The sequence below is a fragment of the Kryptolebias marmoratus genome, linkage group LG12, assembly GCF_001649575.2.
Source record: "Kryptolebias marmoratus isolate JLee-2015 linkage group LG12, ASM164957v2, whole genome shotgun sequence".
NCBI classification, from domain to species: domain Eukaryota; kingdom Metazoa; phylum Chordata; class Actinopteri; order Cyprinodontiformes; family Rivulidae; genus Kryptolebias; species Kryptolebias marmoratus.
In genome coordinates, this window is record NC_051441.1 from 9,872,650 (window position 1) to 9,895,192 (window position 22,543).

Below are 22,543 nucleotides of genomic sequence, written 5' to 3' on the forward strand. Positions count from 1 at the left end.
GGTTGGGGGGGGGGGGGGGGTGGGTGGGGGGTGGTGTTAGAATACTGTAAGACAAATCCAGATGTGTCTGAACTCTGCACTGCAGCTGGAACAGGAAGTGACAGAGGTTTAAGGGTCTGTGTGTGTGTGGAAGGGGTTGGGGGGGGGCTCTTCCCTCTGCCCAAGCCTGAACTGACGACGCCCGACTCCTCCACCAGCTCGCCTCTTCGTTCGGTTTTGTCAAGTAGATGCCAAGAAGTAGCTCAGTGCTTTTGTTTGTTTGTTTGTTTTCTTTTGCATGATTCTACATGTCTTTTTTGTCCTGCTCAGCTGGAGGAGCAGACTGGTAGTCAAAAGGTTTCAGGTAGGTTTGTGTGTTTGCGCTTCATCCTGCCCCCAGTCTCTTGACTCCCTCCTTTGAAGAAGTGGCTCTTCATGCTCAGTGGTCACAGGAACTACTCATACTCTAGGAACTGTTTATGATAGAATAAGAGATACCTAACAGAGAAAAGGAACAATCAGATCAGGCTTCACACATACTGATATTTCATATTTCCGTTGATGTTTTGAATGAATTCTTACCCTTCGCTATCAAGTACATCCTTAATGCTGGCCTTGGTGATGATGGCGTCGTCACATTTGAACCACTGGTCTTTGTGTTGACGGATGAAGCTGGTGTAGTGGCCACTCTCTAATGTGCCTTGGTGGTTGACCACGGCAAACAAAGAATACCTGAAAAGAGGAAAAATCAGAGCTGATGATGTCGAATCACCGAGTTTAAGCTGTATTCTGTGACATCATTATCCAGCAGCGCTCCTTTGGTAAACACTGTTGTTCAAATGTCATAAAGAAAAGATCATTTACATAGCTACGAGAAACCGACTATTTTATTTAGACAGTAAATTCCCAGTAAATGTCCCGGAAAATGGAAACTATTGTAACTACGATAAATGAGAAAAACTAAGCAGCTTTTAATAGGCTTCAAATTGATTTAATTAGAGACAGTCACAGCCGGATACTTGGGGTCTTTAGCACATGCTGCTGTTCAAGAACTTCCAAATTACTGCTGAAAACGGTGTTAATAAAACCAGCTGCACGTAACCACATGTACTCACTTATTGTCGTTGTTTAATACCTCAACTGACTGTTGATACTGCCCATTCATTCTGCTCTCTTTACTGTAGGAGATGAAGGAAAAAGAAAACCAAGGCGTTAGACCTCTTAACGTCACACATTTCACTGGGAAATAAAGTTCCACTAGGTGGCAGAATAATACAGTTTATGAGTGGAGGTTTTCAGGCCTGGATAACTAATGATCCTTCTGGATGCACAAAGCTGCTGCTTCATGCTCATCTGATACCAATAATTTTTTTAATAGGGAAAATTTAATAAAGCATTTTTGTCAAAGATGCACATTAAGGCTTATCATCAGTACGCTTGTGAACAAAATGAAAGCGAATCAGTTCGCTGAATGGGTTATAAAAAAATGAGCGTTTGCTCTGTGATCAAAGCAAAGCGTCCACTGGAGCCTCACCTGGATGCCATGAAGGGTGTCATGTCCAACTCTAGAGGAAAGGAAACGTACGTGGTAATCTTCCTCCGCAGCTTAGCAGAGTGCTCAAACCGCTAGGAAATAAAATAATTGGAAAGGAGCAGAAAAAATACCAAGAAAAAGGTAGAAACGTTATTATCAGTGCAAGAAAACAACATCTATAAGAGAATTTGTATGTTTATGTTTTCACTTGACAACATAATTGCAGCCTTAAATTGATTGAAGACAATCCATTAAAATCTGTTCCTATGAATATCATTAATATATTAAATGTCTTCAGTGCTGTATGATAAATAAAACATGGACGTTTGAGGGCTGAGTGAGTCATTAGAACCACGGGAGTCCTGGGACAGTATGTGAAAGCACTAAACTGCAGGAGGTACAGCAGCAACAACAACAACTACATCAAATTATAAACACACTTATGCACATCTCAGATCGCCAAGTCATGGCAAAAGCTAAATTATGTATAAGAAAAATGAATAGGACATATTTAAGCCATGCTACACTCCCTTAATCAGAAGTCTCTGCTGTTTCGGAGCAGTGGATGGCAATATCACTGACTCACTTTGAGATGAAAACACGCTACGATGGGAAGCTTCTTCATTGTCAGCTGTTTGGTGGACTCCTGGTAACTATGGCAACCACCACACTTGATTTTGGCACTGCTTCCAAGATGCTCAGGCCGTGTAAACCTGCAGATCAGAAGATAAAATGATGTGTTTCAAAAGTGGAGAATGGGTGTCCGAAACATTCATTGACCATTTTGGTTTTTTGCGTTATCACATTTCTTTGAAACACTAAAACATCTGTGGTTGCAGATCTAAGAGTGGAAAGTAATCAGAATACATTTTTAGGCTTTATAATTAGACGGAATTGAGATTTTGCTGCATCTTAGTTCACTGAACCAAAAAACCCTGCTGGTCTCGCTAATGCCTCTATTGCCATGGCAACAGCAACAGCCTGCTCTGTACCTTTAAGAGACTTGCTGCAGCAAGTAGGGGTGTGTGAGGTGCTGCAGTAAAAAAAAATGTCAGCAGGAAAGGAGGTGAGAAAACAAGGGGGGGGCAAGACAAATGCGAGAGGCAGAGACTGAGAGCACGAGGGGGGAAAGGAATTAGGTAGGGAAGGAGGGAATGAAACAAGCTGAGGAAAAGTGAAAAAGAAATTGCAAGAATGAGGAGGCAGTGGAGGAGATTTGAGAGGTCACACCTGCTCTGTCAGCCTAGTGATGGGAAAAGATGAGATTCAAGCATAACAGGGTTGTTGTGAGAGAGCAGACAACAAATGTGACTCTTCATACAAGTGGAGGGGCAAATGAAATTTGTTTGGCTACTACTGAAAAGAAAAGGTGATGGGTAGGGTGTGGTAATACATTTCAAAATGTGATGAAAATCATTTATTTTTGTCCAACAGTGCGTAAACATGATTAGTGTTCCTGTCTATCAGAGCACAGAAACAATAATAGCACAATAAAACTGTCTCGCATCCGTCTTACCTTTCATTTTGTGCCGCAAAATACTTCAAAAGCTAATTGGCTTATAAATTGTTTTGACATTTTAGAATTAAAAAAAAGGCAGGAAACAAAAAAGAAAAAGAAAAGACAGCAAAGTGACAATTGGCTTCAAAGAGAGAAGATGTACCTGCGCAGACAGTCTGTGAGTGTGGTGGATCCTGACAGGTGGCTCTCGCCATTTACTGTGCTGCCATCCCCTCCGGGACTGAGGGGCCAGAAAGGCGTCGACGAGCCAGGCAAATCCAGACTGATGTCCCAAAACGGGTCTATTGTCGTGGAAACTCCACTATAAAGAAAAAAAAGAAAAGAAAACAAGGTTAGTTCAGGTCCCAGGTTTAATAAATGGAGTAGTTTTGTGTAGGTCTGTTTGTCACTTATTACAAGTGATGAAAGGATGATGACACAGATTGTAACACACAAGCTTAAACTGACACTGCCTCTGTGGATTTTGATCACGTTTTGGTTTTTTTGGGGTTTTTTTTTTTTACTTCTACAGGGAGTTGGAAATAGTGCCTATGCATAGTATGCACAATAATGCTGCAGAGTCATTTGCGATTCAATGAAGGGTTACATCAGAGAAAATTGGCATTTCAAAAAGGAAATTCTATTATTAGAACGCAAAGACAGTGATGGACTGTAGCCCGGGCAAAATGGTGGCTTCCAGAGGAGAGTACACATAAATGTGCAGTTATAATTACAACGAGGAGCTGCTGCACATTACTGTTGTTGATGAGATGAGTCATGATTTTGTAATACCCAGAGGTACTAGTGAGAGGCCAATAAATCAAATATACAAGCATTTATGGTGATGGGAGTGCCACCCTGCAGTAGCATGGCCCCATTAGGTTAGCTCCTTTGTTCAAACGCCTGATATATTCTGTTATTTAATTGTTTAACCACTTGTAATTTGTTAACGAGGCTCTTCAGAAAATAAAAGGGGGTTTGAATAATTGTCCACAAAGAACAAAAACAGAAAGTTCTGCATCAACAATCTCTTTTCATCGCGGATGCAGATAACACCACAATAAGCTGGGCCCAGTTCGCCTGCTAGACTGGGCAAGGTGCTTTGCAGTTCAGTGCAGCATGCATGCATTAATGCGACAGGACAGCTCTAGGGGGCAGCGAGGCAACGCCTATATCGTGCTGCTGTCTAGACAACCTCTATTAGAGCAGCTCTGCAGGGACCGGGTCTAGAATAAGAGCAGTTGGGAGGACACAAGCTGCCCATCTTCTTACACATAATGATCTGCCAGTGGTGAGAGAACATCAGGGAACAATGAATGAACGAGTAAATACCAGGAGAGAACGAGTAAAGACAGTAATGTGATGCTTTGTCAGACTGATTGAACAAACTTACTGGCAAACTTGACAAGTAACATCTGATTGCAGGCCCCCAGTGAAGATTTGGTCTATGATGCAATTACAGTGATTTGGATTGTTGGTCTTTTTCCCGTTGTCGTCTCCTGTAAACAACGGAATGTAAAATAAATGCATCATCACTGTCATCATCAGCCTCTTTGACATGTCTGAAAAACTCCCTGGTCTTAATTTGCACTTCAACACTCATCTCTAGACTCTCTGCTTCCTCAAAACTGTCCTCGTTCTCTCTAGCCATCGCAAACAGGCCTAAATGTTGGCTCTGTGTGCGAGTCAACCTATCATCACACTGCAGCAGGGCCTATTGACATTCCTCACACTGCGCACTGGCTGTCCCCTTGGTATACACGATTGTTAGTCTCCTTCAGTATGTTTCCCCTGATGCAAGGCGCCATGTTCTTTAGGTAGCTCGACGTGCCCAATCAAAGCCCGCAGGTCGCTCGGTCTCAACTTAATGCACTGGTTAGTAAAGACAGGCTGTTCTTAAAATGGTTTCCATTTAAATCGTACACTGAAAGTATATATTTTAAAGAAACAATCAATTTAAAGCAATTTAGGAACAATTTCGAATATAATATAATATAATTTTGATTTGGGGTCACTTGTGAAGCTTACTGATGGTGTCTCCTTTGCAGTGTCGATGGAGTACATCCAAAGCTGCAATAAGGAACTCATGGGCGTCTTGCTGCTCGTAGCCTGCGAGGTGACGTGCATGAGTCCACACCAGGTGCAGCAGCCGAAAGGGAATGTGGGGTGATCGGTGGCCCGAGTAGAACTGAGGGCAAAAAGGGCAAAAAGGGAAAAAAATATATGGGAGGGGTGAAGTACAGTATTTATATTTGTGCAGGTTTTTATTCATGTTATCTCATCATCAGTCTCAAAACTTGACTTCTTATTGTCATCCAAAATTTGCTGGTAAAGTAAATGGATGCAAATGCTCTGTTTTGTTTACTGTACAGGCAAGACTAAATTCTTTGGTTTTCTAACCAAGTCGGACTGAGTGGTAACAAAGAGAAACATGCCACACAAATGTTTCTTTAAGAATTTTACAGATTATTTTCTGCAGCGTGACAATGCCAAACCAAAAAAAATATTTTAAAATAAGAAGAGGACAAAAGGGAGAGCTGATCAAAACAGGCCACATTTTCTACACCAAATCTAAAAATATACTTTGGAAGTACAAATTTTAATTTTAATAATGAGAGGTATGAACAAGTGACTAAAGTGAAATTGAGGAAGATTTGGAAGAACTGAACAATGTGCTGCTCATTTTTTTATTTTACTTCTTTTTAATTGTGGAACTTTTTGTTCGACTGACCCTGGATTTTCCATCTCAAAGACACAAATACAAAGATCAACGTGCCTCTCTGGGTGAAAGAGGCAAGCGATTACCAACCCTCATGTGTTACGTGGCTGACAGTTCAGCCGACTGAGACAGGGACTTGGTTCTGTAAGTCTGTGTGTGTTGTTAAGGGTTAGAGGGGTAGTTGTGACTCAACTCATTATACATTAAAGCACCACTTGCCATCTGTGGGCTTATATATGCTGAGAAGTGAGAGGATGTACGAAGAAAGCGAGGCAGTGTGGGAGCTGACCAGGCAGCCGTTATGTAACACTTCTCGTTCATGAGCTTGTTAGACAGAAAGTGGATGTTTTGTTGGAAATGGCTACAAATAGTTATGTAACATAGGTTGTGGTGACTGATCAGGCAGAATTGAGGTGTAATTAAAACATTTAGCTCATACATTTCTGTCAGGCAGCAGTTTTCCCCCATTTTTGCATTTGACAAAAAAAGAAGAGACTCAGCTTTCTGCTCCGATTGTTTAACTGTGCACCCTACCTCCTGAAAGAGCTGCGACATCTCACACACCAGACAGGAGTTTGATTGCATCTCGCACTTGTGTCTGTCAGAGAGAAAAAAGTCTCGCAGCAGCGGTGTGTGTGTTAGCGCCTGAACAATACAGTTCATGAAACATGTGTTGCCCAGGTTTATTAGCCCTCGTAAACCTGCAGGACAAAAAGACAGTAGGAAAACTGTGAGAACAACACGGCAGTGACATGGCACACGCTGCACTTCCTACAGCTGGCAACAGGGGATTTGAAAATTACTGTTGAGACCTAATCTGTCTCTCAGCACAAATAATTATCTGCTGTGTACTCCCATACTGTCACTGTTGGGCAAAAACCTTGGATCTCCATTTTTTGTTGCTGTGTTTTTGGATAAATCAACTTTACTGGTTACACTTCGTATCCCTCTATGCTTTTATGGATGACTATCCACTGAAAAGTGTTGAAAAGAGCTTGTAAGGTGGGGCCACACAGGATTTATTTAATTAAAAAATATGACCCCCCCCCCAATTTTGAGAAAAGTTGAACTTTTGGAGATACATGATTTCTGCCCAGCAGTGATACAATAAAAGACTAAAAACTGACAGTCTAGTACAAGACACTAGCACACCCTAAGATGTCATTTGACCACAGCCTGAGTGGTCAGAGCTGATACGGTGGCAAAAAGGAGAACCAAGTCAATATGAGGTGGGTGTTTATAACATTATAGTTCATTATAGTACAGATCTGACAGATGGAATTGCTCTACATACTGTTGTCTTCACAGCGGAGTGCAGCAAAGAGTCTAAATACATTTGTAAATAAGACGTTTTTATATTATGCATGTAAACATGTCTGAAAACAGGTTTTCATTTTATTATAGGTTAGTGACAAACTGATGGTGAAACGGATCCTTTAATTTAAATCTATAACATAATAAAGTGTGCATAATCAGTAGGTGCCTGCATATTTATTAAATCTATTGGATCCATGGCTGGAGAGTTAATGTGGTGTTAGCTCAGGTCTGCCAATAAAACTGTGTGTATCCTGGAGAGCTGTGAATGAATTCATTTAGAGGCCTTTACTGACGACCAGCTGAACAGGTGAAACGCAGCCAGGTCTTGGGTCTAATCCAATTAAGCAAGGTTTGGTACTGGAAGATTACACTCAATAAGAGTGTAAACATGTTACATTGCTCCTGGCATGCGGAGAAACATAACGCACAATCTATTGTCAGTCTGGCTGACAGGATAATCTGTCTGAAGATCTTAAGGACGACTGAGAAAGCGGTACAATCAGACATGCAAAAGAAAGAGCGGGAGATAAAAGAAAGCAACAGATTATTGAGAAAACGTGACAGAAGGAGAACAACTTCTGTGCAGTGAGAAACAAATACAAGCCTGTCGTGTTGTGCAGCTATCTCTGAGGGAACATTGCGTTCTGCCTCTTGCTGTGCACTGCCTGTAGGGCTGCTCAGTGAAGTTGACCTTGGGTATTGCACTTAAATGCACGAGTGACCCCAAGCACACTTGCACAATGTACACACAGCATGGCAACACACAACTGTCAAGACATGAGAAAGTGTGCTGATTAAGACGTGCAGACCGAGCGGTGCACTCCGTTGCCCACCTATGGTACAGTTTGTAGTGATTTTCCTTCTCTTTGGATTGTGTCGTAATAATTCTAGCTCCCTCTTGGTCGGCTCCCATGTTGTGTATTTCTCGCCGATGCCTGTGGATACAAAACACACACAAGAGTGAGATACATAACGAAATGATTTAAAAAGCTGCAATAATTTCTCAGCCACAGAGCAACCTAATATACCTTGCAGTTTCCAAGCTTTCCTCTGTTCCTCTTTGGCAATCTGTTCCATGTCTTTGTCGTATATGTAGTCTTGACACACAAAACAATATATCCCACCATATAATAAGTCTACAGCTGGAAGGAGAAAAAGACAGGAAGTATGAGAGATTACATTTTTTTTTTTTAATTTTAAATAGGTTTTGTAGGACAATAGAGCAAATTGAGTTTAAGTTTACTAGCTGGGCAATTCTTAAGGAAGAAAGACCAACTTTCTTCTCCCGACACATTTTACTCGGCTGTTTTTCACCGTAGAACTGCACGCTCTGAGCAGTTATAAGAGATATGACAAGCGTAAGTGATGGTATGGATTTATTTGTTTCGCCACTCCCACCTGTGCCTTGCACTAACACATATACTACAATCTTCCATCCTCAAAGTCCACAGCAACAATACCTCAGCTCTGTTGCCGTGACAACCTATTTTTAGCTGAACTGGACGCATTTCTGTTTTTGGCGCTACCCACGCTCAAAAAGTGAGCTTCAGCATCACGTAGAGACCTGGTAACAGTACCATGTTTTGAGTTTTCTTTTTTTTATGTTGTTGTTTTTTTGTATATTTTCCAGAGTGTGGAGCAGCAACAAGTACAAAAAATGAAGAGACCAGCAGCAACCCCAGCTAAGACGATTTGGAAGAATAAGTTGGCTGAAAGAGCTTCACAAAACACGGACAGAAACTGGTCATTTTTTGCTCAACTGAGTGAAGGACAAGAACCGAGAGTGACAAGAAAAAAAAACATCAAGGGGAAGAAAATATCAAAATGACAAGCAGAAAATGAGGTAGAGAACAAAAGGACGTGAAGATCTAACGAGATCTAACAGTAATGATGTTTAGAAAAGACAGAAAAATAAGACAAAATGAGCCCTGAGAAGGGAGCTTGAAATCTTGTAGTCCTGCAAACAAGGAAGTTTGGATTAATTTCATTAGAGGCAGAGACGAGCAGAGTGCCAATGTCAGAGTGGCTCTTGTGTAAAGCTCAAAGCTAATTAACACTACAGCCCTGCACCTGGACTGTGTGTGCGTAACCTAACTGTTGTAGTGCATTAAATCAATTAAACCCATTAGGACAACTAAAAAAAGCCATATATTTAGTTGGCCACATCAGGGTAACATCTATCTCATATATTTGTGTCTTTTAAAGCCTAATTAACATGCTGCAACATAAAGGTTGCTGCAGCAGCTGAAACACATTGAATGGCTTTGAATTTCCCACTGGGACAGCAATATGCTGCAGTGAGATTGAGGTTCGACTCCCCGACTGCCTAGAGGAAGAAGTTATTCAAAATAATACTGTTAGTTAACCTTTGGGTAATTAGTCCTTGTTCAGACTTGGCACTAACATTAATCCTGAATGCTCTGAAAACACTTTGACAGCACTAAATACAGATGTGAAGGCTCTCAAAATAGGTTGGAGACGGCTTTCCTCGGGCCATCTTCTAAGAGGTTTTTTTCTCGTTTTATTAAGATTGCTTTCTTCGCTTTTCGCTCAAATCATCAGTCCTCTCTGTTTAAAGTACAAATGATTTATAAACTTGAAAATCCTATCCCATGCTCAGAAATTAAGAAGGCTTTCATATGGCAGGTGAAACACCTTCAAGAAACTAGGATTACCATGTCATGAATGACTGAGAATCTACGCCAACATACATGCATAACTGACACTTGGGCCATATTTTGAAGTTTATTTTTTGTATAAAATGGAATGTTATAACTTGTTATAGAAAAAGTCGCAGCCCAAACAAGCTAATTAAAGATCTTGATTAGTAAAACATATAAGCGTGGACAAAACTCCTCATCCAACCAGTGTTTCAGCTTCAAAAGAATGGAAATCAGAACATATTAGACTCAACTCACAATTCGCAGTGAAAGAAATTTTGACCCAGTGTGCCCACTTCTGCATTTTCAGATAACTGTCAGACCATTTAATAAAATGCTGATGAGCGTGATGACTTCGACAGTAATGAATCGACAGCTCTGTAACAGCCGCTCTTTGATAGTTAAAGGGTGGTGGCAGCGGAAGCATGAAGCCAAAATCCATATTTTAATGTAGAAAACAATGTGGTTTGCGCCATATCACTATTACTTTTTTCTTAAGAAACTAGAGTTGGTTTGGGATAAGGAGACAAGATTTGTTGTTTCTCAACTAAGATGTTTAACAATTTAATTCTAGACAGTCTTCTGTTTAGCTGAATTACCAAACATCGATAGCTTTAAACTGTACTCTCTTTAACAGATGTATAGAGTTGGGAATGTTACCGGAGTGTCTTTGACATTATATATAGACACCCACATAACACTGTGATCCCTCACTGATAAGTCCTCACACTGCAGTGGGACACAAGGACACATGAGAATGTGAAGAGAACTGCTGGGAGTGAGACTCTGTAGGATGGGGTGACCATTTGTCACACAACACGTACTGGCATGTTTTATTTGTCGTTGTCCTTTATAACATATTTATTAACAGCTCTGGTGTAAAGCAACATTGAAACAAAGAGCAGCTTACCTAGATTGTGTCTTTTGTTTTTTGCGTGCTCGTGGATGTGTTTCTTTGTAAAACAGCCGAAAAAGACACAGTAAAGACAAGAGTGGAGTCGGTTCAGGTGGGCGCCACACATGTGACAGATGCACGACTTGGCCTGTGGAAAAAAAGAACAAGGGAAGGACGGGAGGGTGGGGGTTGGGGGGAGGACAGAGGAGAAAAGAAAGTGAGAGCAGAGAAGGGGAAGACGGCACCCTCTGGATGAGCAGCAAGCATACAGAGTGGAACTCTCTGCCAGCTGAAACAGATTTCTATCTTCCAGTCACTCAAATAAACACTTCAGAGAACACATTGCTTGAATAAACCTGGGATGAAAGCAGACTGACGATTGCTCGGCCTGTTGACAAACCAAACACAGAAGAAAACCAACATATTTCCACGCAGAATTTTTCACCCTCTAACATCCTGGCAATGATAGGATTTAATGCTTGGCAAGCACACTGGAAGATGCTGGCGAAATCTGTCTGAAGCACAAACATCCTCAGCAGCAGCAGTGAATAAGATTGCTTTGACTTCTCTGTGGAGTAATCTGAGAAATTGTGCATTAGAATGCCTGACACTGCTGGCAAACCTGCAAAAAGCCAAGCGGTGTTCTTCTGAACAACTCAAATTAAATCGTAAGACTGATATGATGTAAATGCTAAATAGCACACACTTACATAGCACCTTTTTTTAATTTCACCCAGGTCCTGCAAAGAGCTTTTCAATGTTTCTTATTCATCCATTCGCACTTTTTATATTTTCACTCATACACCAATAAATACATCGAGGGCATAGAGGGGTTTAATGTCTCGCCCAAGGACACTTTGGCACACCACAGGCACTGGGAATGGATTCCCCAAAGAAATTCTGCCAGCCATCACACTGCAGATACAAGTCACGTCCAAAGACTTTATAAACATTAGCAGCTGTTGTGATACAAAAAATAAAACAAAAACTGAACAAAAAGGTAAAAATTGGTGATTTGGTCAAGTACTGCAGTGATTTTTACATTTAACATCTCAAGCTGATTAGACTTGGTTTATCACATTCATGTTGTAAAGTAGTAGTTCGAGGACCATGTCATCATTTTCACTAATAGAATATCCAGCACAGAGTCCAGACCTTAATGCCACTGAGAATCTCTGGGTTATGCCAGAGAAGATGTTATACAGCATGTTAAATCGAAGTAAACCTAATGCAACTTTAGAGACAAAAGTTGCAATGTCACTTAGGCTTATCAAAATGATTCCATGGCAAATGTCTGTAGTAATCAAAGCTAAAGACGATCCAATAAAACAACTTCATACAAAACAAAAGATATATGTTAAAGACAAAATGAACAAGACCCAACTAAACTGGAACTTACTGACCAGTCAGCAACAAATGATATGTCAGAATGAAAAAGTGTGGAAGTATTTTATCATAGGAAACCACGAGAAATTAGTTCAAGGTATTGATTTCTTTTACCTTCAAGAAATCAAACTGAAGTACAGCAAACAGACTCAACGAACAGAAAATAAACAAATATAACATAAAATACCAATAAAGTCCTTGCCTAATTCTAACTCTTTTTGCAGCAACCAAGCTTACTGTTAAACTTTAGTGGTGATTGAACATCACATGAGTTGCAGTTGAACAGAAAGCCACTGAGATACCACGTCTGATGGAGAAACCGAGTAAGGAGGGAGAAAGAGGGTGAGGACCTGCGGCAATTAGCGGCCCACTCATACGAGTGAAAACAGAAGGAAAGGAGGTGTGAAGCAGGCAAATACACAAGAAATAAAAAAAGAAACTACTGAATGGAGTCATTTACCAGTTTGCCAATTCTAGCACACTGTGTGAAACTAACCTGTAAGATGATATAACATATTCTGAAATATCTGAAGCTCTTGAAAAATGAACTCAATGAACCGATGCACCTTTCTCTAACTATTGCTAACTTTTGTCTAGAGATACAATAGTGTAATCCAACACCATCTGATCAACATCAAACCTTGGTCTGTCAGTAAAGTAAAAGCAAAAGGGCCGTGTCATTCTGTTTTATCCCTCTCCCTGGGTGGCACAACACACAGTGCATTAGTGTGCTAGGCAGCATTATGTTTGATACCATTATGCAATGACAACAATATGAGTCCTTTGAAATAGCCTAAAAGAGAAGTAAAAAACCCAAAATGTGCAAACAAAGTTTGTATTACAATAAACACTGTAAAATCTCAATTTTCTAAATATGAAAGTTTGCTGATGCATTACTGTTGTGCCACAGAGGGTTTTAATTACATGAATGTAATTGCAAAAATATTATAAACTCAAAAAACTTTGTCTTTACTTAAGTATGCTGACTTTGTTGTTACAGCATTTTGTCTGATATGAAGCTATGGCACCAAGCTGAAGTCATTAACTTCCTACAGAGTTTTAATTTTTATGAAAAAAAAACCAATAAAAAAGTAACAATCATGGCTCATTATGGTACAGAAAAATATTGACTGGGAAAAAAAATGCTGCATCTCAAACGTTTCAAAGCAAAATTAATTTTCATTCATTTGGCTTAACACTATAAAAGCTGACCAACAAATGCAGCTAACAGATGTAACGTTAATGCTAAACTGATGGGGTAAAAAAAAAAAGTTTGGACATTACTATAATTTCTGGCATCGTGCGATCTGTTGGAGTTCTCTAGAATGGCCATGAGACAAATTAACCCACCATTAACGTGCACAGCTGCCAATTATTGTGATTGCTGCAGTTCCGACTGTTGTGCTGAATGAGGATGTTTTACTTGGTCAGACTGAGCAAGATTGCAGCCATAAAAATTGTACGATTCAAAACATTACATGTTGAATTGCCACTAATTAAGTAATAAAAAGGATTTCAAATGTGACAGGGTCTGACAAACAAATACTGCTATTTCTCTTTGAGAAAGGTAGCAACCTGAGCTTCAACAATATAATTGTCACATGTAGCTCTCAGTTTCTGTTGAAGTGATGCCATTTAGTCTGCGGCAGCAGATGGGAACTTTATAGAAGCTGGTGGGTGTAAAATTAAAAATCCAGACCCATGCAGAACTCAAGTGTTAAGACTAGTGGATAGATACTATAGAAGCAATTCAATATTCACTTGGTAATGAGCGTGATGCACCAAAAACATGGAGTTCATGCGGTGCTGCATATTGAGCATTACAAGGCATGGTTTAGTAAGTATAGATTATCATGACGCTGCAGAGGACGGGATATTCAAGTTCATGAACACTAAGCTTTGTTTTATTCAAATTTGTCTGCTACAGTCAGTGTGAAAATGGTGCAACACCGAGGCAACGAGAGGAGCTTGGAAGTGAGATGCAGGATGAGAGACGGTTAGAAACAGTAATTAAAACTGTCAACACATGTCTACACCAAGATCTAAACATCAAAGAAAAGATAAATAAAGGTTAACATGGAAGAAAATGAATTATTTGTATTTTTAATAATCCTATGGCTTCTAGTCATTTTAGATTCATAAAACATAATAAATTCTGTAGAACCACAAGTTGAACTAAAATCCCAAATGTGAGCTTTCTATTCTTGCGTCTTGTAGCCTCTCCTGACAAAGCAGCAAGATTCTGCTAAAAATCCTGTTTCCCCCACTCAACGCACCAAAGGGCCAATTCAGAGACAAGAAATCCTGTCAGTGCCACGCCTTGCCCTCCTTCTCACCCTTTTTCTGCCTCAACACCCCTACACAGCGCAAAAAAACCCCATTTTTTTTGCCATCTCCCTCTCATAATGGTTTGGAGGCTGTTTATTCCTCAGTGTCAGCAGTCTTGCTTCCCTGTCTGCACCTAAGGCTTTTAATGTTCTATTGGATCAGCTATTGATCATCCACTGGCTCAGATGACTGAAACCAGTGTTGCACAAGTAGGAAGCTCATGTTTGTGCCGCACTGGGCTTTCTCTTCTATCTGGGATGCACCTCTTGGAGGCCACTTAAGTCTGTGTTACATGTAGCGGGAAATGGCTGTACTACTGTTCAAAGCTGTTGATTGATGGAGTAACAGATTAAAAGAGACATTAGCAGAATGAATAGATTGCCAATTCACCTTTAAAGTGAATGTTGGACAGGGTCCACTGAGGCCGTAAACGACTTCAGCTAAAACAACAACGGTGCAGCAACCATGAATCATCCAGTGTTCTAAATCCAGCAGGATATACATTTATTAAAGAAAAAAAAAACAGGTCTCCAATTTCCTTCCCTTGTTGCATTTCTCAACGTGGGCGCATCACTCCTCCCTCTGCATTTAGGTTAATTCATTCATTTAGTCAAAACAGAGCCGGCGATGTGATGAGCTGTAACCGAGACGGGGAAAGAATGATGACAATTATGATGTGGACAAAGGTTTGGAGCTACAGAGCACGGTCCTGCTACTGAAAAAAAAAAAAAAAACACAAGGGAGGGGAGGAAAGAGTCAATACAGAATGGAGAGCATTGCTATATGAGAAGAGTGACTCACCCTGCTGCCTAATATTTATAAGCCTGTGAATGTTCTCAACACTCACAAGCTCAGCCTTTAACAAATTAACAATGCATATGGCTTAAATATATAATGTGTATTATAAATATGCCAGCAAACAGTCGCCAAATCTTTCTATAAACAGGCCCACGGTGTTAGCCCTTTGCTGTATGCAGTCAGACCCAAACAGAATACCAGCTTATTTGATGCTATATTTAAAATGAACAAAACATGATAAAGTGGAAACTGATGGTGATGCTGCATGCTGCCAACTGACCCCATGGGGATGCAGTTTGACAGAGTCCTGCCAGGATGATATTCCCCCTCACAACCACCTCCACATGACTTCGTCGGGACGGCAATTTATTCTCTCTGCAAATTGCCCTTGAGATGCATGCAATATGAATATTTTTTCTGCTTTCTTTTCACGTCTGTCCTCCATCTTCTCGCCGTAGCCTCTGCTGACAACGACATGCTGTGTGGGTTTTGCGTGAGAATGCATTTCCACATCATCCAAATGGAACCAAGTCGCGGGAGACATCAGGGATTGTTTGAGTGTGTAGTTTAGCCTCATACTGTCACACAGTGCTATAAGGACATTATAGCTAAACCCTAAGGATCAGCCTATGGAGTGCAACTCTCCGTTCCTGGGAAATAAAACGAAACAGAATAAATTATACATATTTTTAAAATATGAGATTTTAAGTTGTATAAGTGAGTAATAAAGCAGGACTCAAAGATGCATGTGCCAAAAGAATTTACAAAATAATAATTATATAAGAAATAATGTCAAAATCTTCAGGCTAAGTCACTAAAACCGTAAAAAAAAAAAAGGTTTATACCACAATTCCTCATTTAATTAGTATTTTTGCATTTCAAAATTACTTTGTGAAACACACACCAAAGACATGCTTACACACAGCCTTACAATGGCATATAATACTGCTGATTTATTACTTGGAAACCTTCAGAAGGCTGCAAATAAACCAAATCAACCAGTAAAATTACTGACAAATATACTGCAATGATTTATCGTAAGGTCATGCGTTTGTTCCTGCCCAGAAAGTCAAGAGCCAACGTCTAATTTAACAAAATGTTGAACAATTGTTTGTTAAATGTTGCCCACACAATGATGAGCCGCCAAAAATGGCACTTATTCACTCGCAAAACTCGAAGAAAACCTGCTTCTGTGACTAACAACCGAAGCGCAGAAGCTCTAAATGCCCACCTAAAACATCAGATCACATGTTTATGTGTTGTTTATCCCCCAGCACCAGTCAGGATCTGCTGAACCTTAAACATCACCGGCTGAAAAATCTATAGGCACTACAGAATAGAGGCACAGTGCGGCTATTACTGAACAATCAAGTCATTAAAAGTGAGATTATAAAAAGCAGAGTCATTTAATATATTTTCTTGAAATAGTCTACTGCCATCATTTTCTTTTTGCCGTTTTTCTTTTACCACACAGAAGTATTTTAGGATGGGACTTTAGGTCCAAAGAAAAACTGTCATTTGGGTATGAGGTTTTAACAATGGGGAATAACAGAGGAGTGTCCACACTAAAAGAGATTGATTGCCGCTTGGTTCTGGGCTTGGACCGCTAGTGAGGAGTGATTGACAGCTCATTAGCCAGATGGTTGATCTGAGGGGGGGCTGGACAGCAGCCTCGGACTGGGTTGGGCCAAAACCAGCATGTTTTGCAGCAGCGATGTCTTTCCAAAGCATGGTGAACATTCAGATAAGCAATTTCAAGTTGAAAGTAGCAGAGAAAAATATAATCAACTGGAGGGAGAGATGGAAAAAAAAAAACAAATGTAGTCAACATGAAATGAGAAGCTGAGAGGGAGCTGGGTGCAGCTTACAGAGATGAGCTTAATCAAAATGCAAAGTCATGCTTTTTCAGTCACACAACTCCCACATTTAAATCTAAAGCTTGGATAATAAGCCCTACAGCACCAACCAATGAAAAGAGAATTCTTTTGTCAACTTTGTACGTGTATTTTCAAATCAGTTCTTTTGTGCTGCAGTCAAACCAGATGACTCATGAAACATCACATTCATCCACAAGACCATTGGTTCCTTTATTTCCCTACAAATTATGTGAATCTAGTTGTCCTTGACAGACTCCTAATGAATGACTGCTAGAGCTTAATAAATTATTTTTTTTTAAAGGCCGTCTGACCAGAAACAACAGTACTGACGGTGACGGTGCATCTGGAGCTCGAGAATTCGCAGGCAAAGGGGACAGAACCAAGGTGACACATCGGGCCAATCATTACCTCAGGAGAAGTTCACATTTGTTTAGTCTGAGTCACTAAGCCACTGCCACCATGACTGACAAACTGAAAGCCACATCAGACGAGACATTAGTGACAGAGAGCATACAGACATGGGGGGGAGGCTAGACGAGGGCCAGAAACCAACATCTGACATCACCCTCCTAACTGAGTGTTGTCTCAAGAACAGGATTGGACGAGGACAGTTTAAAACTTGACCATGACATATCCCAGGATCTGTTAAATGTACACAAAATGTAGATTTCAGAATGGCACTTTTTAAATATGCGCTCTTTCTATGTGTAATTTTCAGCTGCCACACAAGCAGATCTTTTTGCACGCTGTTTTACTTAGATATTCAGGAGGCAACAAGAACAAGGTCAACAAATACAAAACTAAAAAAATAAATAAATAAAAATTGAAAGCAGGAAAAGAAAAAAAGGAGGAAGCAGCAACGTGGGAGTGAGCACAGAAGAGGAACAAGCGAGCAACGTGAATCGTCTGTAGGAATAGATCCTGTTGCTACAAATGTATGCTGATGAGTCACAGAGCAGGCCTGTGATGTGATGGAGACAAATCTGACAAAGAAATCTGCTCAAAGCACTAAAATCTGCAGCTCTTTGGAAGAAGTCGTGCCTCACCGCATTTGCTTGTGTTCAAGTGTGCGTGCTCCAATTGAAAGTAAAGGAGGGGGGGAGGAGCGACATAAATGTTTCATCCTTAAGAAAATTTCCATTTTTCTACCTCTGACATCTCTGTGTTGGCTAGCACAAACAGGAAGGGGGAGGCGTTTTGCCTTCTTTTTTTATTATTATTATATGTGATTTATCAAACCTGGAAAACTAAAGTATAGTTCAGAGAGCTTTTTAATCATGACTCTCACTGCTTTAATGAAAGAGACAGCAAATCCTTCAAAACAGTTATGACTGTAACGATCTACCCAGCCCACTTTCATCTCATCACATTCATATAAAAGCAAAGGAAACACCTCGGATTTAAATCCGTCTTCAGTGACAGTACCGTAGGTCGGTACCGTAAACAAGAGTCTATCATGCAGAAAGCAGCAACCACCCATGTTAAAGAAGCATGGTGTCCATAAATAGCCGGCTATCCCTGTTATATAGAGCAAATAAAAATATTAGACCACTAACTGGAAGTTAAACCTTAGTCAAATAAATTATTCAGATAGTTAAAGAAATGACATTTTAACAGCTCAAGTGCTTAGATGACATCATAATCTGAAGAAAACATTTAATTAAAACAAATAATTACACACTAAACTAAAATTTTCACAAAATATCAGAAAAGGGTGTTGTCTTTTTCTCTACCAGGTGACTAATTAAGACCTCTGACTAACTGATAGGCTGTGTCGTATAACTAATGTGACCAAAGTAGAAGCAAATAACAGATAAAACATTATGTACAAAATGTTAAGTCTGGTTTAAACCTATTCAAATTGATCCAATTTTGAACACTTTTACCATTAAAGCCTGAAAATATTTGCATTTGAAGCCATACCTTTTTTATTTTTAAGCATACTGATAAAGAAAAAGTCTGATGAAAACCTAAAGGCATAATCTGTCTTCCTTTTCCAGGACCTGGGAAATAAAATAGGTTCTGACAAATTGTTTCAAATTTTCCAGAAAGCCAACACCACCGAGGTGGGCTTTTGATTGTGCATGCAGAGCAGGTGTCAGATATTCAACCTATAATCTTACACATTGCCTGGAAATTGATTTTAGCCTGAAGTAGAGAGGATGACAGCTGCTGAGGACAACACAGAGACATGGACTTAAATGAGAATAACATACGGGTAAAAACAACAGAAACTTAGAACACAGGGTGCTCGTTATTAAAACTGAGTCACTGAAAGGCTGTTTCTCTTTTAACGTCCCTCTGTGCAGAGTGTGCCACTTTAAATCTGAGCGACTTGCCATGTGTGTGCCACTGGTGTAAGATAAATATGCAGACGGCAGTGCAGTGCTAATCTCGCCTTATCAACCATACGGACAACACTCTGACTGCTTTTAAATTTGACACGGCAAGTGTAGGTTTAGGTTTTGTGTTTTACATTGTTACGATGCTGAGACATGACGATAAAAGATTATTTTCCAGCTGAGAACTCAAGGTTGAAATGTTAAACATAATAAAAAAGAGCACATCAGTTGACTAGAAGACACTGTCGGTTCGTGAGAATAATCACGCTCTACGCGTCACATCGGTCAGAAAGGAAACAGGCTCAGTGAGAGGGTGTAAGTGACGCCTAAATCCCACCGTCCTGGATTTTAAATAAGCAAGACATTGTCGTGGTCTCCTTTTTCTCTATTAGTCACCTATCCTATCATCAGAGAAAACATCAGACTGCTGTTACGCAACAAACAAAGTCTCTTAGATGGAACTTGTATGCAAAACCGGGTTTAAATCCTTTGTTAAACAACCACAGAAACCAGGCAGTTCATGTGAAAGAATAAAAAGCTGCACAGACAAATGACGCATGCTGATGGAAGAAAAGCTATTCACATATAGTGTAATCCAGCCAAAAACCACCAGAGAATTAGTTTTTTTTAATGTATCAAAAAACCCCTGCTTGTATCAATGCTACCTAACAAGCTTAAACAAGCTTAAACACAAATTATTTTTCTACCCTTGACCACTATGGCAGCTACTGGGCTGCTGACTCTGAGGAGTGTTAATCACGCAACACGCTGCTACAGCCTGAGACAGATGGAACTGTTCAGTAATTACAGGAAAACAAAGTTCACAGTGTTGTTTTCACGTAAAAATGTCAAAGAATGCCTGAGTTTTTAGATGCCCAATTCTGGACAGTTAGATAATGTCCAGAGTTGCCTAAATCCCACACAATTACGCAGAAGATTGTATGGGGCTGATCCATTATAACCACAGAAAACTGTTCATAGTAAAAGGCAGACCGTAACACATAAAGTCTACTGCGGACATTACGGCGCTTCTGTTTAAAGCACATTAAATGTGGCAGACAAGACTTAAAATGAAGACACTTTTGTTTAAATCAACAACACCACGGCTTCGTACTGATGGTATAAAGTAAGCAAGATGTCTGCTCCAACAAAACGGGTCATTAATAAAACATAGTCTTTAGTTGCTCTGATCTTACACTCTTTTTGGTTTCTATCAGTGTAGAAAAAGTGGGTGCTGCTGACTCCTCCTTCCACGTTGCTTTACATCTAATATTCAGTCTATTACATGAAGAAGCACTGAAGCAGGTGGGGAAGCAGGAGGAGAGAAAGCAAGCCAGCTTTTATTCATCTGCTCTACCTGCATTATGTCAGTGAAGATGAGGAGGGGGGGGATAAACATCAACTCACCAGCTCTGTCCAGCCTGCATCACCCTGAAGCACCTAATTCAGCACAACGACATAGAGATGTAAAATATACATAAGCGTCAACTTCTGATGAGCAAAGGGAAATGCTGCAGTGACATTCACGCTAAGTCCTGAACGTGGTGGCACAAACGGAACGAAAACAGTTGAGATAAGGGGAGAAAAAAGGGTGGTAAAAGTGACATCACTTCGCCGAATGATACAGGGAGCGGTGTAGGCCGAGAGGAGGTGGGACGAGCCCAGAAATATGTCATAAAGAATTCAGCCGAAGCCCCTACACCCAAACTAGTGGGTGTAGTGATCGTCGGGGCCAGGAGAGAACACTGACTCGGGGACGCTCACGGAACAGCCCCTCATGTGTGGAGGGACACAATAGGAAGGAGTATTTAGTGTGGTAATGTTACCCGTGGCCACAACTCTACAAGTTTACTCACATCGAGAAAAAAAACGATTAGATCGGCTAACAGCGGAAACAAGAGGCAGAAAAATAATGTCGATTTAGTCGCTTTGAGGATAAACAGTTTCGCAAGTAACAGTGCAGGAAAGCAACCGGTCTCCGCAGCTCGAACACACACTGGAATCGCTGGCTAACTTACCGGTGATAACTAGCTAGCTAACAGCAGCAGTGCTCTATGGCTGCTTCAGTGTGACTGGAATTTTGTTCAACTCGTTCAGTGACTGTTCTTCATGTGGGACGTGGTATTTACATGTGTCTGTGCCACCTAAAAAAAATATATATATTTCTCTTCAGTTTTAAAGGCTAACGTTGTAGTTCCTATGTTCTTTTTTTTGTTTTGTTTTGTTTGTTTTTTTACCTTGCGTCTCCTGGTCTCAGCAGTACCACTCCAAACAAAGCATTGGTATATGACTCGAAGATTTTGTTTCCAATTATCCACCTTATAACCGTTCACATGGGAGCACCCGGCCGGACTCATGACAGACAAAACATTCAGTATGAATTTTTAGGTGACAGTAAAGAGTCTCCTGGGTTATTCACTGAGCTAGGCTACCTAGCACGAACTATCAGTCCAGAAATGGTTTCCGTTTGGAAATGGGACAATCGATGTAGTATCCAAAATGCTCCACAGGCATCTAGTAAGCACGGTCTTGAACCAACTAGCTATAACCAGTTTATGTAATCATCTAAGAGAATTATCAGTCCTCCAAAATCTCTATTCTCCTTGCTGTTTTGACAGTTGTCTTTTCCTTTAACGTTAGCTCTACTTCTACTCTCACGATTCGTTAGCTTTCTTTCTCTAGTTAGCCTGCTAACTCTCAACTCCTGCTTCACAATGCCCGCCCATGGGGATCGCGATTCGTCGGTTGGGACGTGACGTCACCACGTTCAATTTCGAAGTACGCCGGGCGCGCTTGGTTTGTAATGCAGCATGTCCCGTTTGAGTGATTTTTTTGGAATTAAACCGCTGGCTTTGTTAATGACGTCGCGTCGACAAAAGCTCCTCCCGGTCAGGATAACCGGGAGTTCATCAGCAATGCGACATTTGTAACAGCGTTGTTCTGAATGGTGTAAACTGAGTCCATAAGTACAATTTGCTCCTTTTAATTTAACCGTTAAATACAAACACAGTCATTTTGTGTTTTTAAGAAGTCGTCATAGTATAAAATGCAGTATACTTTAAAAATTCAAGTCATATTTTATTTTTTCTTATTTGTTTTTAAATTGTATTAAGTCCTCTTGAGTTCTTATTTTACTATATTTTGGATCACTTCAACAGCAGATAAAAAAATACTGCTTAAAAATATTGTTTTTTTAAAAAAAAATTAGGT

The 22,543-nt window shown here is 40.3% G+C and overlaps 1 protein-coding gene across 3 annotated transcripts; it reads right to left on the reverse strand.

The window, feature by feature from the left end:
- Window positions 1-14: 14 nt before the first annotated feature.
- On the reverse strand, window positions 15-22,137 carry LOC108241369 (ubiquitin carboxyl-terminal hydrolase 22). Of its 3 annotated transcripts, XM_017425460.3 has the most exons (14): window positions 21,571-22,063; window positions 20,741-20,773; window positions 10,618-10,750; window positions 8,076-8,189; window positions 7,881-7,982; window positions 6,265-6,431; window positions 5,040-5,199; window positions 4,405-4,510; window positions 3,175-3,333; window positions 2,100-2,226; window positions 1,514-1,605; window positions 1,095-1,157; window positions 562-711; window positions 15-477 (listed from the first exon to the last, which is right to left on the reverse strand). In XM_017425460.3, exons 1-14 carry the CDS (start codon window positions 21,688-21,690, stop codon window positions 435-437), a joined length of 1,569 nt encoding a protein of 522 aa, XP_017280949.1. In that variant the 5' UTR covers window positions 21,691-22,063; the 3' UTR covers window positions 15-434. The 3 variants fall into 3 exon arrangements, with proteins under 3 accessions (XP_017280949.1, XP_017280950.1, XP_017280948.1); XM_017425461.3 differs by lacking the exon at window positions 20,741-20,773 and having other exon boundaries at window positions 21,571-22,055; XM_017425459.3 differs by lacking the exon at window positions 20,741-20,773 and having other exon boundaries at window positions 7,881-8,189; window positions 21,571-22,137.
- Between the last annotated feature and the right edge of the window lie 406 nt (window positions 22,138-22,543).